This window comes from Sycon ciliatum, chromosome 3 (assembly GCF_964019385.1).
Source record: "Sycon ciliatum chromosome 3, ocSycCili1.1, whole genome shotgun sequence".
Lineage (NCBI taxonomy): Eukaryota > Metazoa > Porifera > Calcarea > Leucosolenida > Sycettidae > Sycon > Sycon ciliatum.
Window position 1 is genome coordinate 10,379,002 of NC_088645.1, and position 15,167 is coordinate 10,394,168.

General features: G+C 45.7%; 1 protein-coding gene across 1 annotated transcript in view; it reads right to left on the reverse strand.

The window, feature by feature from the left end:
- Positions 1 to 12,772, reverse strand: part of LOC135812834 (uncharacterized) — a 93,410-nt gene extending 80,638 nt beyond the window's left edge. The window contains exons 1-4 of the mRNA XM_065326050.1: positions 12,712 to 12,772; positions 10,187 to 10,237; positions 9,358 to 9,390; positions 224 to 259 (exon numbers count right to left, since the gene is read on the reverse strand). Coding sequence (XP_065182122.1) covers positions 224 to 259; positions 9,358 to 9,390; positions 10,187 to 10,237; positions 12,712 to 12,772 — 181 coding nt within the window. The remainder of the gene's footprint in view (positions 1 to 223; positions 260 to 9,357; positions 9,391 to 10,186; positions 10,238 to 12,711) is intronic.
- Between the last annotated feature and the right edge of the window lie 2,395 nt (positions 12,773 to 15,167).

The window sequence follows — 15,167 nt, forward strand, 5'->3', positions numbered from 1 at the left end:
AGAATCCGCCGGACCCTAGCTGGATACTGTTTTTCACTAGGAACATGGTGTAGTAATCAAGCAGAGGCCAGTAGACAGTCAAGTAGAGTACAATCAAGAGTATAGAAGCCACCTATGTACTCTGGGTGCAATGAATAGATGGACACTCTGCGAGCCTGTGGAGAATCTACCTCGTGCAGCTACATAGACAGACAGATCTGCACGCTAAACTCAGTGAACGTACCCGTGATAGTTTTAGTTGTTCCAAGAAGAGCGCCACCTGCAAAAGGAACAAGCAAAATCGAGAATCTACACTATCAGGTTGATCCTCATCATTTATAGTCAATTTATCAAAGAATAATAATAAGCGGCTCGGAGACAGTGTTTTCATCAAGGCTATAAAACATTCCGTCATCACCAACCACCCACCACGAGGACGTGTAATGTGCCAGAAACATATTCCTAACCATGTGAGGTCGTCGAATACGTTATAACCATAGCGTTTCAAATAATTTGTTATAAGTGCTGTGGTGAAGATTTCAGAAAGATTGCAACGGCTAGAACTGGATACAGTTACATAATAACTATAATTACAAAAGTATTGGTGTAAAGCTGACTACAGTTACGTACATCCTAATACAGATATTATTATTCCATGGGAAGTAGTGTAGAGTTGATTAAGTCACATCTACTGGAAGTGGTGTAGAGCTCGATCTCGGTCTGTCTTTCTGTAGCTCTCTTTATTACTCTCTGCCCTCTTCACTCATCGAGCATATAAACAAAGGAGACGGACAGCAGACAGGTCACTTGCAGCTTTCGGCCTGTTTTGCAAGAAAGCATTCCACCTTCACCAGATACGCTGTCTGGTCGCTCTCATCACACCAGCAACTTGACTCCAGTTGTAGACACATATGCGGACAAAATGTTCTCCATACAGCGCTGATCATCACTCCTATATTCAGTACCAGCCATAGTGCTAGAATCTGTTGTGTCTTTCCAGAAATCACATGTGCACGGTGCATGTATTTACAATTGAGAATACAATTACGAGTTTGCCGTTGCTAACATCATCAGGCAATGGTAGTCTGATGATCGTTTGCAATGTTGGGTGGTTGGTCTCTTCTACCTTTGTGGCATTGCTCCATCCTTGTCGTGCTGGGCGCTCTCGGCAATCGGTGAATTCTCGCTAATGTAGTAGTAGTAGTAGTAGAAGTAGTATTTATTATTTTGTTAGGGAAATCCCTACAGACGTTGCCGTCTTTTTACAGGGAACCCTAAGTGCTCTTTGCAGAGCGAAATGAAAGCGGATGGTTGATCAGCTACTATTGACTATTGTGTACATACATGCTTTCAAGTTTGACAGCATACATACATGTACATACATACATGTACATACATACATGTACATACATTATATGTACTTGCTCACTGCCAAAACTGGTCAAATGGGTCTTCCCGGAAAAGGAGAGAGAGACTCAAGAGGGGAGAGAGACTCAAAAGTAATCTTGGAAAGATGACTCAATTGGCTATTGAACCGCCCAACGACCGACACCCCCTGAAATCCCCAAACTCTGGGGTGGACTTGAAAATGATCCAAATAACGCTGAGTAATTACACAATGTATAAAAACCAGCATTTGCCAAATGGAAGGAAGAATGAGGAACGTAAGTACATGTACGGCTTTGGAAAATTTATTTTTCATTGCTACCCGGTTCGGCTTCATTTTCTCTGTGCTGCGCTGATGAGTCCACGAAGGACGAAACAGTTCTGTCCGCAGATTGAGTACATATACATGTGATGGTGATCGTATAAAAATAAAATAAATAAATGTTACGGTTCGCGTGAGCCTCAGCTGGTAGCCGAGTTTTGCGCATCCGCCGTGGGAACGTCACCACCCTCTAGAATCAAAGGCGCAGATGCAGCGCCTAAGCGGTGGGAGGTGAGTAGATCAGACCCAACCACCAAGTGGTGAAAGACCGAAATCCCATTAGCTGCATCCATGTTACCCTCGGGCCAGGCCACGAGTTCCCAATTAACTTAACTGTGGGTCGCAGCACGGCTGGAAAAATTCCTTCCGCTTCCAAGCTGGACTTGAACCTGTTTGTCAATCATGGTCTACCATCCGTGGTGAGACGTTAAAGGGGAACTGTCACCAAAATATTTCTTTGTCTTATCTTGTAGTACTAGTTCCTTGGCTCCTGATCACAATGGTTTTATCTGTTTTTCTCCGCGATGGCTGGAAGTGGGTGAAAACTTGAAAAGAAGGTGCCCAAAATTGTCCCGAAGTACCGAGTGACGTCACGCCGGACTTGACCTCCACGCGTACATTCGTCGTCAAAAACGAAGTTCAGCCCGTGTGCTGGTCGATCGAGCTAGCTGTTCATTATGTACGGCGCACGTGTGCCTTTTGAACTCTAACACATAATTATGGGTACGTCGTACAGAAGGAGAATGCCAAAGAGGCAGAGACCCGCGTGCAGTTACACAGCCAAATCAATATAAAAAGCAGCTGACCTTTCACCTTTTTGACTTCTTCCGCGATGATCTTACAACGCACGGCCAGTTTTCCGTTTTCAGTCCCGCATTTCTTTTTTCGTTTTCGTACGTTTACACGATCAAAGCCGATCCGAGGGGGTCCCCGTTTGTACCGTTTTCAAGCGTCTACACGAGAGCAAAGGATCCGCCAAAGTTCGTCATGTGCCAAGTGTTGCCGTGGAAGCACCAATCACACTCAAGTAATGGTTGAAAACAGGCACACTACAACACACGTCACATGACGAAAATTGTAAAAACAATTGTTTTGATTGTCGGATCCGTGTAAACGGCCGAAAACGAAACAAACGTGACGGAAAACGAGGCCAGCACACCGTTTCGACTGTTTACACACCCAAATTTATCCGGCAGAACATTTCCGTTTTCAAATTCTTCCACCTTGGCCAGCGTTTTGGTTTTCTTCCGTTTTGGTGTACAACTTTTACGTTTTGCTCCGCGTACCGTGTAAGGGCGCGCTCACACTGTGACCAAAACCAGCGTCCATGCGGCCATGCGGCCAAGTTGCATGGCAACGGCATGAACTTGACCAAAACGTCGCGGCCACGTTTCAAATCGTGACCGCGACCTCCGGAGGGGGGTGCCACGACTTGGCGGCAACATGATCGTAGACGTGAAGCGTATTTGTGTACAACCTGGCCTGAAGTATGTTCAATTTCTCAAATTCCGGTGTGTTGATTCATGAAAATCGGCGGTTGTCGATGTCACCTCGACATTTGCACATTTTTAAAATTTTGTAGTTGTGGTCCTGCTGACCTGCACGCACGCACCGCCAAATATGCATTCTTTGCCCTTTTTGGACGATGTCGATTTTGTTTTTGTTTTTGTAGTTGCTTCGTTGTGATCGGGTCAGTGACCAATTTCTACAGTGTACTCGTTCAATACGATGGCAGCTTGGTCTGGCTTTTCGGTTTCGGAAATTATCTTTCTCTACTTTTCTGCGATGATGGAATGCCGACATTTCAGTTACATATCATCGGAAAATACAGTTCTCATCTCGGCAACAGACGAAAGAAACCACTACCGGAATTTCCACTGCACTGGCACTTGCTCTGACCACGAGGTCAGGAAAGCGAAAGCGCTTGGATGTCAGCGGCAGTCCCTCAAGAGTCCAAACCTACCTGATTGTATGAATTATTTTCGTCGACTTCAAGAATACGAGCCACGAGGCACTTCCTCCAACATGCAACATGCGAAAAATTACATCCAAAACGGGCCACAACTTTATTAGGAAACGCACGAACTCTTTTGGATACGAACTGCAATTCGTAAAGTTTGTGTGACAAGTTCACGTCTACGCGTGTACGAGGCCTAGTGTGAGCACGACTGCCACGTTTCTGCGTTTTGCTGACGCATGGACGCGTGCTCATGATCGCAGTGTGAGCGCGCCCTAAATGAACCATGGATCCGAAAGGATTTCGTTGCGTTTTCGCCCCCAGCGTTGTCGTGTAAACGCAGCATTAGTTTTATTTCGCGAGCACGGAAGTACGTCGTTGTTTTGAACTTTTCGTGTGAGGAACAACACGATGATGAGCGCGTATGCAGAAACCAGTACTCCTCCGGCCGTCGATAACACCACCAACCCGAGCCCCAAAGGAACGCAATGTAGCTACGTGAAGGCGATTCACCTGGCGATGTTGCTGAAGATGCAGATGGCAAACGAAAAACTTTTTTGCGACTGCAGGGGCGGTTTGCCATTTTTGGGCTCCGCTTGTTTTCAGTAAATCTGGTAGTTTTTGCCCCTCGGGGGCTGGCTTAGCACGATGGACACAAGTGTATGTGGTGATATCACAGTGGAAGATCAGTTTGGTGTTCCAGACCCCGTGAGGAAAGATTCTGTCCGTCAGTCTTGCTCAACATGTGAAAGCCATTTTTTTAAAATCCTCGAAGTAATGGAAATGGAACGTAGTCTTGCTGCCGATCGAGAGAAAAGATTAAATAGTAAAATCGACGACCTCACCCGTTTAGTTTCCTCCCTGAAAGAGGTAGTTATGGAATCTGGATCACCAGCGTATTCAATGGCGGCAGCGAAGGCAGTCGGCCATGACGAGACAAAGAGCAAGGGAAAGCCACGCCGCGCACGGAGCAGTTTCAAAGCTGGTGAACAAGTTCAAGCTGAGTCTGCAAAGTCCGTACGATCTACGAATGCGCCAACATCTCAAGACAGCCGTGCTCAACCGGATCTGGAAGCTTCAGCAGCCACCTCCACGTGCGAGGACGTTGACTCGGTTCATGAACCCCGTACGCAGAGATCGGACCTTGGCCTTGATGACCCAGGAGCACGTGCAGAGGGACATTTGAAACCAAGTGCTGCACAGAAGATCGTCGATCGCCTCAAAAAATTTGAGGATATGCAGGACGATGTCGAAGCTTCCTGGAGGCTGGTCACGAATACTAAGCCCACGCAGAAAAAGTCAGTTTTCTTCGTTGGGAACCTGCTCCCCGAGATGCAGAGCGAGCAGTTGAAACTGTTTATTGAACGCAGAGCTGCAGACATCGATCACCCTGTCTGTGTTTTTGAGGTGAAGATCTTCCCCAAAGAATCCTCATCATCGGCCAGGATCACCATCAACGCTTCCAGTGCGAAGCTAGTCAACAGCCGCCGTTTCTGGCCTGCTCCACTGTACAGTAGGTGTTGGAATTTCGACAAGTACAGATCTGAAACAGAGGACAGCCACAGCAGTATGAATTCAGCCCAAGATGACCAGCATAGCCTTCCTTAACATCTGCAGCCTCCGCAGAAAAGTCGACGAACTCAAAGATATCGTTTCCAAGCATGGTGTGCATGTCATGGGCGTTGCTGAAACATGGCTAGCTGCTGATGTAACTGATGGAGAGGTATCCATTCCTCACTACAAGCTATTCAGGAAAGATCGTGCCCTACAGCACGGCGGTGGCGTTTGCATATACTGTCATGAAACGACTCGTGTCAAACAACGTGCTGATCTGGAAACAGATTTGGAAATTTTGTGGATTGAGGTCATGGAGCAAAAGCACAGTACCCTGGTGGGATGTGCATACCGTCCACCAGATAAGTCAGTGGCTTACTGGGATGTGTTCCAAGCCAACATCGAAAAGGCTGTGCAGGGAAGACAGTCGCGCACAGTTCTCATTGGAGACTTTAATGTGGACTATGCCGATCCTCTTGCCAGCCGTGCAAATCACTTGCACTCCACACTCACACACTGCAACTTGTTTAACTATGTGTCTCAGCCGACAAGAGTCACGTCCTCTTCGGCATCTGTTATCGACCTGTTCTTGTCTAACGTTCCCATAGAGGGTGTATGTCGCACTGTCTATGTTGATATGAGCGATCATTTTGCCATCCTGGCCCATATGCCTGGCTTTGGCATGGGAAAGGCATATTCTGGACACCCAGCCGCCAAACGCCAAGGTAGGCGACTCCATCGGATAAATTGGAACACATTCAATGAGGACTTGAACCATCATCTAGCGACTTGTACCTTTACCGGAAATCTTGAAAATGCTGTGCAGAGTCTTACCACCTTTATCATATCTACCCTGGATGTGCACGCACCATTGATTCATCGGCGCCGACAGGAGAAACGTCCTTGCCCCTGGCTAACACCGGAGCTAGTTGCCGCGGTACGTGAGCGAAACCAGTTCCATCGCCGGTTGATGAGCGACAAAGGCAATGCGGATCTGCGTGAGCTCCACCGTCAGGCCCGCTCTACTGCAAGGAAACTGGATCGCCGTCTACGTAATGCCTACTTCATGAATCAGTGTGCAAATCGTGATCAGAGAAAGTTGTGGTCAGTTATGAACATCGTCACAGGCCGTGCTAAGCAGCGTCAAGAACCTCAAGCCGGCATTGAGGACCTGAGCAAAACCTTTGGGGATGTTGTGCATGACCCAGACCGACCATCCACGCTAACACCACCAAGTGGACCGATGCCAGCGTCTAGCTTTCTGCAATTTGAACTGGTGCCGGTGAGTGATGTGAAAGCTTGTCTGAAGTGCATAAATCCCGCGAAGGCCACGGGTAGTGATTGCGTTCCTGGTTTAGTGTTGAGGGAATGTGCCGATAGCCTTGCTGGGCCACTCACGGATATCATTAACAGATCACTGTCCACTGGAACAGTACCAATGATGTTCAAGCGATCGTTTATTAGTCCTTTGTATAAGTCAGGAGACCCCACAGTGCCAGTTAACTACCGCCCAGTATCCTTATTGCCGATTATATCTCGTATTCTCGAACACTTTGTGAAAAAGCAGCTCGTGGAATATCTCACAGCGCATGAACTTTATCCAAAGACTCAGTTTGCGTATCGGAAGTGTCACTCGACGGAGGATGCACTTGTGCTTGCCGTCAACAGGTGGGTGCTTGCACGCTCACATCGCCGCTTCACGGGCATCGTCATGGTAGATATGAGTAAAGCCTTTGATCGGGTGCAGCATGAACGACTCGTCTCTGAGTTGCACTCCCTTGGTATCTCATCTAGTGCTCTACAATGGTTTTGTAGCTATCTGACTGAAAGAAGTCAACAAGTCCGAATTGCAAACTCAGTCTCCTCGTCAGTGCATTGTTCCCGTGGTGTGCCACAGGGCAGTGTACTTGGTCCCTTGCTGTTTGTTCTATACACGCGCCACTTAGATGCCATCCTGCCTGAACAAGTCATCCACCAAGAGTTTGCAGATGACATCATACTAGAGTTCTCCGACAGCGATCTGAACACTGTGTGCCGACAGCTTAGTGCAGCTGCCACTTCTGTATCACGTTGGCTTGCTGAAATTGGGCTGTTGCTCAATGCGAAGAAGACGCAAGTCATGGTCATCCAGCCCCGTGGACAGAGAGCTGCCATTCCTGATGTATTCTGTGGTCAGGACGCACTCAAGGTTACCCCTACTTCCAAGTACCTTGGGGTGGTCATTGATTGCGAACTGTCATGGAAGCAGCATGTGGACAACGTGACTAAGCGAACTGCCCAGACCATTGGTCAGCTCTGGCGCCATGGTCGTGCTCTAAGTTTATCAGCCAGACGGTCGTGGTTCATTAGCATGATCAGCAGCCATCTCTGCTATGCGTCTACGGCTTTCTATCCTTGCCTCACAGTGCAGTTGTTGGATCGCTTGGTCAAGATTTTCAAATCTGGAATTCGCGCCGTTTTCCAGGTGCCTTTTACTACCCCATCATCCCCTCTTCTCTGTCGACTTGATCTTCTTACTCTTACTCAGATATATAAGCAAAAATTATTATTTTTTGTTCACAGATGTCTTGGTACTGAAATGATCAGTAGTCTTTTCAGCACTTTCTTTGATTTAGTCAATGGTCGTGCCACGCGGGGTCAGGCTTCACGTCTGCTTCGTGTCCCGTTTTTGCCGGGTCCTTCCGGTCGATCCACTGTTCAGTTCATTGGTAGTGTGTACTGGAACTGCCTGCCGCCTGATGTCCGCTCCATCACCATTCCTTCTGCATTTAAGAAAGCAATTACAAACGATATCTTAAACTCTCTTACCCTCTCCTAAGATCTCAAAGACGCATAACTGTCAACATTCCCTCAACCCTGGAACCTTTCCATCCGTTGCATTATTTTCATGAAAAATTCATCAAATTCAAATTCGTTACTTGTAGTACTCCCTCATTGATTTGTTTCAGTCTTCTCTTTGTGCCTTGTTCATGATTGTATTTTCCTCTTCCTCCTTTTCTTATATCACCACCTTCATCATTTTGCGAGAACTGTGGAAATACGCCCAGTGAGAAGGCAGATTTTGCCTGTGCTTCTGGTGAAGTAAAATAAAGCTAAACAACAAACAAACAAACTCCGACGTCTTTCATTTCAGAGCCACGTGGGCAACACCGCCACCTTCGATACCACGACAAAATTTTCAAGTACGAGGTATGTGTGTCACACTAACAGCAAACAAAAATCCTTCCACTCCTTCGTAATCACAAATAAAACAAAGAGCTGGAGCTTCGTGGAGGAAGTACCAGTGCGATAAACTGCTGTCGACTTTTGTTTGTTTTGTCCCTTTTCTTTTGGCGTTCTCATTGTGTACAACGTGCACGTCAGTGTCCGAGTTTGGAAGGCAAGCGTGCACCGTACATCGAACAGTTGGCTCGATCGACCAGCACACGGACTGGACTTCGTTTTTGACGATGAATGTACGCGTGCAGGTCAAGTCCGGCGTGACGTCACTCGGTACTTCGGGACAATTTTGGGGACCTTCTTTTCCAGTTTTCACCCACTTCCAATCATCGCAGAGAAAAACGAATAACACCATCGTGATCAGGAGCCAAAGAACTGTAAGATAAGACAAAGAAAATTGTTGGTGACAGTTCCCCTTCAAATAAACTTCTACAACAACAACATCCCACTATGCCTGTCTGCTGGTGATCGTATTATGTACTCTTGTTCCCAACCCACGCTTTATACGAATGAACCTGACAGGTTACTAGTACTGTAAAATCCCGCCAGAGTGCCCCGTCTCTCCTATCCGCCCCTCCCTGACTTCTTGTCAGGGACGTGATTGATTGTATCCTCGTATGACTCTGTCACAGTCTGTGATGCCGTACTGTACTGCAGACGCGTGCTCGACCCCGTTGGAAGTGTACGCAACAGTGCCCACCCTCTTGACCGAGGATCGCACAAACCCTGAGTTTTGACGGGTCTCTACGACAATTGGCTCTTGACCTTTGGTCGGTGTACGAGATGCACGAACAGTTTTCGTAGGGTGAGTACTTTTTCATGTAGCACTGAATGCGGCAAGTAGGACTCGCCCATCCGCCCCTCCCCACCTGAAGCGTTAAGGAGGTAGGGGCCACTAGGGGCGCTCTGGCGGGATTTTAGTTGATATCACGTGACTTACCCACGGGGGTCAGCATGGTCTGCGGACCTGTGCCTGCACGGGATTACAATGGAGAAAAACAAGAACGAGGATCTGCAAAAAGTATTTCTTTAACTATAACTACAGTCCATTTCAAAACTATAGACGCGTACCTAGGCAAAAACCGTTATGCCAGCATCTATACCACATAAAATCTGTGATCACTTTGTGCATAAACCTTTCCAAATTGGGCGTCTGTTATCCAATCGTTTAGATACTACAATAGAGTAATTGTGGAGCGATCCGAAAACTATTCTCAAAAAGTTCCAGCCAAATTTGAAATATTTCAAAAACCCTACGCGTCTATAGTTTTGAAATGCACTGTATACAGCTCTCCTACAAGTTCCCATCCATGATTTGGGGTCACAGGATATGGGCTACAGTTTAGAAAGTAGACCCCCCCCCCCAACACCATAACAAACGTATAAATGTAATACATGTACTCGATTATAGGATGACTGAACGGTTTCATCTTGTTTCAAGAATCGTCAGAGTGAGGGAAATGAGTAACGAAAACTAAATTAATAAATAGCACGGCCAACTTAAAGAATTCTATAACACATGTGGACCCAATTATGAATAACGCCGCTGGGAGCCCAGTGATGGGCAAGTTGAAGTATAAATGCAACCGTGTGTGTGTAGTTATACAGCAATGACACAACCAAGTCCTTTTTCTGACTCAGATTTGCGTGTTAATCTTACGCTTTCTGATGAGTTTATAGAAAAGAACGAGTCCATTTCTGATGATTGTTTCATGCAACCAAGTAGACAGGAAAAAGACAGATTTTCACGCTCAACTCCGTGAACTTACCTGTGATAGATGCATATGTACCAATACACCCGGTTCCAAAACACGTTCCATCTGCAAAACAAACGAGCGAAATCGAGAATCTCCACTATCAGGTTGATCCTCATCATTGCAATCAATTATCAAAGAATTTAATAAGCGAATTGGAGACCATATTTTCATCAAGGCTATGAAACACACCGTCATCATCACCAACCACCCATCACTGCGAGGATGTCTCATGTTGAGTAACCAGAACGTTTCCAATAATGCACGACTCTGACCAGCGGTACCGACATTCTACAACTACCTGCAAATCGGCTCTAGCACGTCTTGGATGCCCACTCTTTGGTCCTTTTTCTTCCTTTTATTATTATTATTCAAAGGATCAGTCGGGGAAGTGAACTGCCTGAAAAGAGAAAAAAACGCCAGACCCACCAGGACTCGAACCTGGTACCCTGCTTGTCATGAGCATGCTAGGTTCAGCCTGGTCCCATAGCTCAGTGGTTAGAGCATTGCTCATGACAAGCAGGGTCCCTTTTCGAGTCCTGGTGGGTCTGGCGTTTTTTACTCTTTTCAGGCAGTTCACTTCCCCGACTGATCCTTTGAATTTGAAGTTCTCCCAATCCTTTCCAAATTATTATTATTATTATTGTAGAAAGGAAAAGGACATAAGGATACTCTTTGGAATACATGGCCGCAGTATACCAGCACTCCATCACTGTAACTGGATATTATACAGTCGGAAAGTGCAATAACTAGGCACACAACTGACAAGAGTACTGAGACATTCGATTATTATTTTTTTCCCGTTTGTCTCTTTCCCTCAAACTAGTGAAGATTATTATTATTATTATTATTATTATTATTATTAGTGGGAAAATACGGAACTAAGGATACAACCAAAGAAACTGAAGTTAAGTACTGTAAATAGACAGGTGTTAGAAATAACAACAAAATACAAGTGCAATAAAACCACTAGAGGAAACGCAAAAAGGTAACAGATTACGTAACCAAAGGCGAGAAGGCACTAAACGAAGTGTCAACCTACGAATACAACTTCAGTGCAACAACGTGCTCCTTCTGCTTACACAAAACAGGCTTATGAATACGTATACAAATTATTGGTTTTATTGCACTTGTATCTTGTTGTTATTTCTAACACCTTTCTATTTACAGTACTTAACTCAGTTTCTTTGGTTGTATCCTTAGTTCCGTATTTTCCCACTAATGATAGGAATAAGAAAATCGATTATGGGTTTTCAATAATATTTTTATTATTATTATTCAAAGGATCAGTCGGGTAAGTGAAAAGAGAAAAAAACGCCAGACCCACCAGGTTTTTTTTCTCTTTTCAGGCAGTTCACTTCCCCGACTGATCCTTTGAATTTGAAGTTCTCCCAATCCTTTCCAAATTATTATTATTTTTAAATTTTGAATATTTTAATTCATCCTGGGCTCCCCATCCGAGTCTATCGATAAACATTTTGTGGGACAATGTACCTAGAGTGAAGAGTCGACGAGGAGACGAGTAGAATATAACACTTGAGGTTTTGGAAAGGCCAAAAAACTAAATACTAGTAGGCTTGTTTAGGGTCGGCAAACCCTAAAAAAAAGAAAAAGAGAGACTTGGTCTGTCGGAATGACACTTTTTTTGGATAGTTTTTTAGTTCATCAATCGTTGTGTTATTGATAGACAAGAGCACATTGTCATGTACATTTACATGCATCATGGTAAGGATCAATGTCACAGTTCACTGATTGTTCTTGTACAGCAGTATTCCTGTCGTCCTTGATCCTGAGAAATCAAGCAGAAATCAAGCAAAAAGTTCGAGTGCTTGCCGTTCGTTTGGACCCCTGAGTTGTTCGAGCCGACTGCTGAGAATCTCTGCTATCTCTGAGGTATTTCGATTGTTGAATTCGGTTGAGATTTGCTGAGTTAAAACTCGTTGACTGCAATTGCACACATGGCATTGTTACCGGTCGTATACATTTGGGACCAAACAAAGTTTCAGAATCTGGGGACCAATGGCCTGGTTGGCCTACCCGAAACAAGGTCATTATTATTAAAATAAAATTTTGGCCAAATGGAAAATGTTCAGCAGACTTCAGCAGTCTAGGGTAGTGTGACCAGCTGTTCCTTCCAGATGCGCCTGCGCAAGTCGAACTCAGCCCAAGCAGAAAACGGATTTTTGGTATGATCCCACCCCCCCCCCCTCACCACCGAACACCGGCAGATGTCAGACAGAAGTGGCCATTTTTAATCGCATGACCACAGAGCAGAAATACCAATAAATATTTTTTGTTCGCGGGCTGAGGGAATGGATAATACATGTGCATACATTATACAACACAATAATAGAAAAGCTGACAGGATCGCTTTTCTAAATATACATGTACTGTAGAAGTACAAATATTACACAGCGATGAATCAAACAAGTCTCATTCCGCTGTAACTCCGAGTTTCGTGTCAAAACACTTCATCAGACAGCATATGACCAAGACTAACAATCGCTGTCGAAGTACATGTACATTGCACTTCTACTTACCTGCAGATGTAGCGCCAATGAGGAAGGCTAGAACTAGAAGAAAACTTAGCAATGGAGCCATTCTATCCGATTGCGTGAGAGATGGGAAGGAAGGCAATTCAAGGAAGTAGACGCCGTCTGCTTCTACTGTTGTTGTTGCTGCTACTCGTATAAAAATGAAACCCTGGGTGCACGTGCAATGCTACTTGTGCATAGGATGTCGCATGTGTCGCAAGTCGCATGTTGTTGTTGTAGAGGTTTACAGCATGTCGCGTCGCAAGATGTTGTATTGTGAATCGGAAAGGAAGGAGCAGTAGCATAATCCCTGGTTTCAGCCCATCAGAGTTCAGCATCCCTCCCTTGGCGTTAGCCGTATCGTGTACCGTATCGTGCGTATTGCATACATGTATTTGCATGCAGGGGGCGGTGGGGGGGGGGGGGGGGGTCTCGGGTTGGTTGACATGCATCGCACCCTGGTGCGCGGCCTTTATGTATGTTTGTTTGCACTTATTTCTGATTTCTACGAGTTGACGCGGCTCTTTGGAATACATGGCCGCAGTATACGAGCACTATCTGCATTGTGTACAAGACTGCGACTCTGCCAAACGGGTTCATTGCTGAAGTCAGGCGCAATGCAGTTCGTACTCCGCCTTGCAACAAGCTGTCAACTTCAAAACTGGCATTGTACTACTCCCGGCTCCTTGCCCCCCCCCCCCCGGCCAATGCACTTGTTGGTACTTCTCCTTAGTCCATTTATTTGAAAAAGATTAGCAATCAGGTTATGGTCTTCAAAGTCTGAAGATAAGGGAAATTCGGACAACAAAATACATACATGTACATCAACGTCTGTAGGGCCTTCCCTATCAAAATAATAAATTCTACTACTGTATAAGCAGAAAATTTCGTCGGTCAATAATTTCGTCCAACTCCAAAGAAAGGGAGTTCGTCCGGTTGTAAATTTCGTCCATGGATCATAAGAGTGTATTGAAAAGCTGGACAAATTAATATTATAATAGCTATAAAGAGAACAAATTCTGCTGTCATCGCCACACTACAACAAAGTCATGGAGGTTTACCAAAATCGATTTTCTTGTCACAATCATCAGTGGAAATCCGTGACTAAGGTTGCGTTCTTAAATTCTCCAGCTTCTAGGAGAAGAAGAAAAGAGAAGTCGAAGAAACTGGGATTCTTCAAGAACGGGTCTCGAAGAATTCGGAGATATTTTGCAGATGTCAAGCAAAATGGAGCGCCAAAGGGGCCGTGATCTTGAGTGCCACGAAAATAGCATGCGCTGTGCGTATGCGAAAAGAGAAATGCGTACACTCATGATCAACACGTGGCTTTTAGCCTAGTTCGCATGCGCTGATCCCAAACCGCGGGAATCTCCGAGTTTCAACCACCTCTGAAGCTTGGAGAGCTTCGAGAGCTTTGGAGAGCCTCCTAAAATTCGGAGAGGATATAAGAACAGCTCTCGAACTTTTAGGAGAGTCTCCAACTTTTCCGAGAGGATTTAAGAACGCACCCTAAAGAATAACCATAATGTGTTAGGCCTCGGTCACACTACGGCAGTTTGAAGCTGGACGCAGCGTCAAGCCGCAGCACTTGACGGAGACGCGGGGTCACACAGTGTTTTGTTTTTTTTGCAGCTCATGACTGCCGCGGCCTGACGCATTTGTCTACGTCACAAAACCACCAGGAAAACTCAATGACGACACGGATTCCCACGGAAACCGGCCTTTTGCTTATTATACAAAAAAATTGTCGGACAAAGTTTTCGAATTTTTCATTGATTTTTGATTACAAGAAGACGAAAGGTCCACGCGTGCACGATCGTTGTTGTTTCTTTCCGAATTTGAAGCCATTTTCAGTTGTAGTGTCATGGATCAGGCAAGAAAAGTCCGCATCGCAGCTGTGTTTCTCCTGACTTCGTCATACTGGTTGTCCTTTTTGGGGCTCTTGACGACAACACAACACTCACAAGTCAACAGGCTCCAGTTGGCCGATGACCCACTCAAACAACTGGTCCTTTCTCGACATCATTTTCTTCTCAGAAAAACGCCTCGCTCTTCCGCCAGGTTCGGAGCAGAGCAGCCTCGGCCTCGTAGGTCCACGGACTCATCTCGAACAAAAAGAGGGAACAAAACAAACCTTGAAGAGACGAATGTCGAATAACTGCTCAACTCAAGCAAAGTGTCTTGAAACTAATTTTACTTGAAAGACACTGTTTTTCCGCCAAGCGTCACTCCCATCAGCGGCAACGCAGCCGATTTCCCCACGTCAGACGCAGCAGCGTCTGACGCTCAAACTTCCCGCGTTGCGTCAGTTGCCATGGAAAAGTTCATGATTCTGACGCTGACGCAGCATTTTTTGCCGTAGTGTGACCGAGGCCTTACGAGAACAAAACAAAGTGCTAAAATAGAATGAGGGAAGGTGAGACAATAGAAGTGAAGTGAGAGCTAAGTGCAACAGGGGTGAG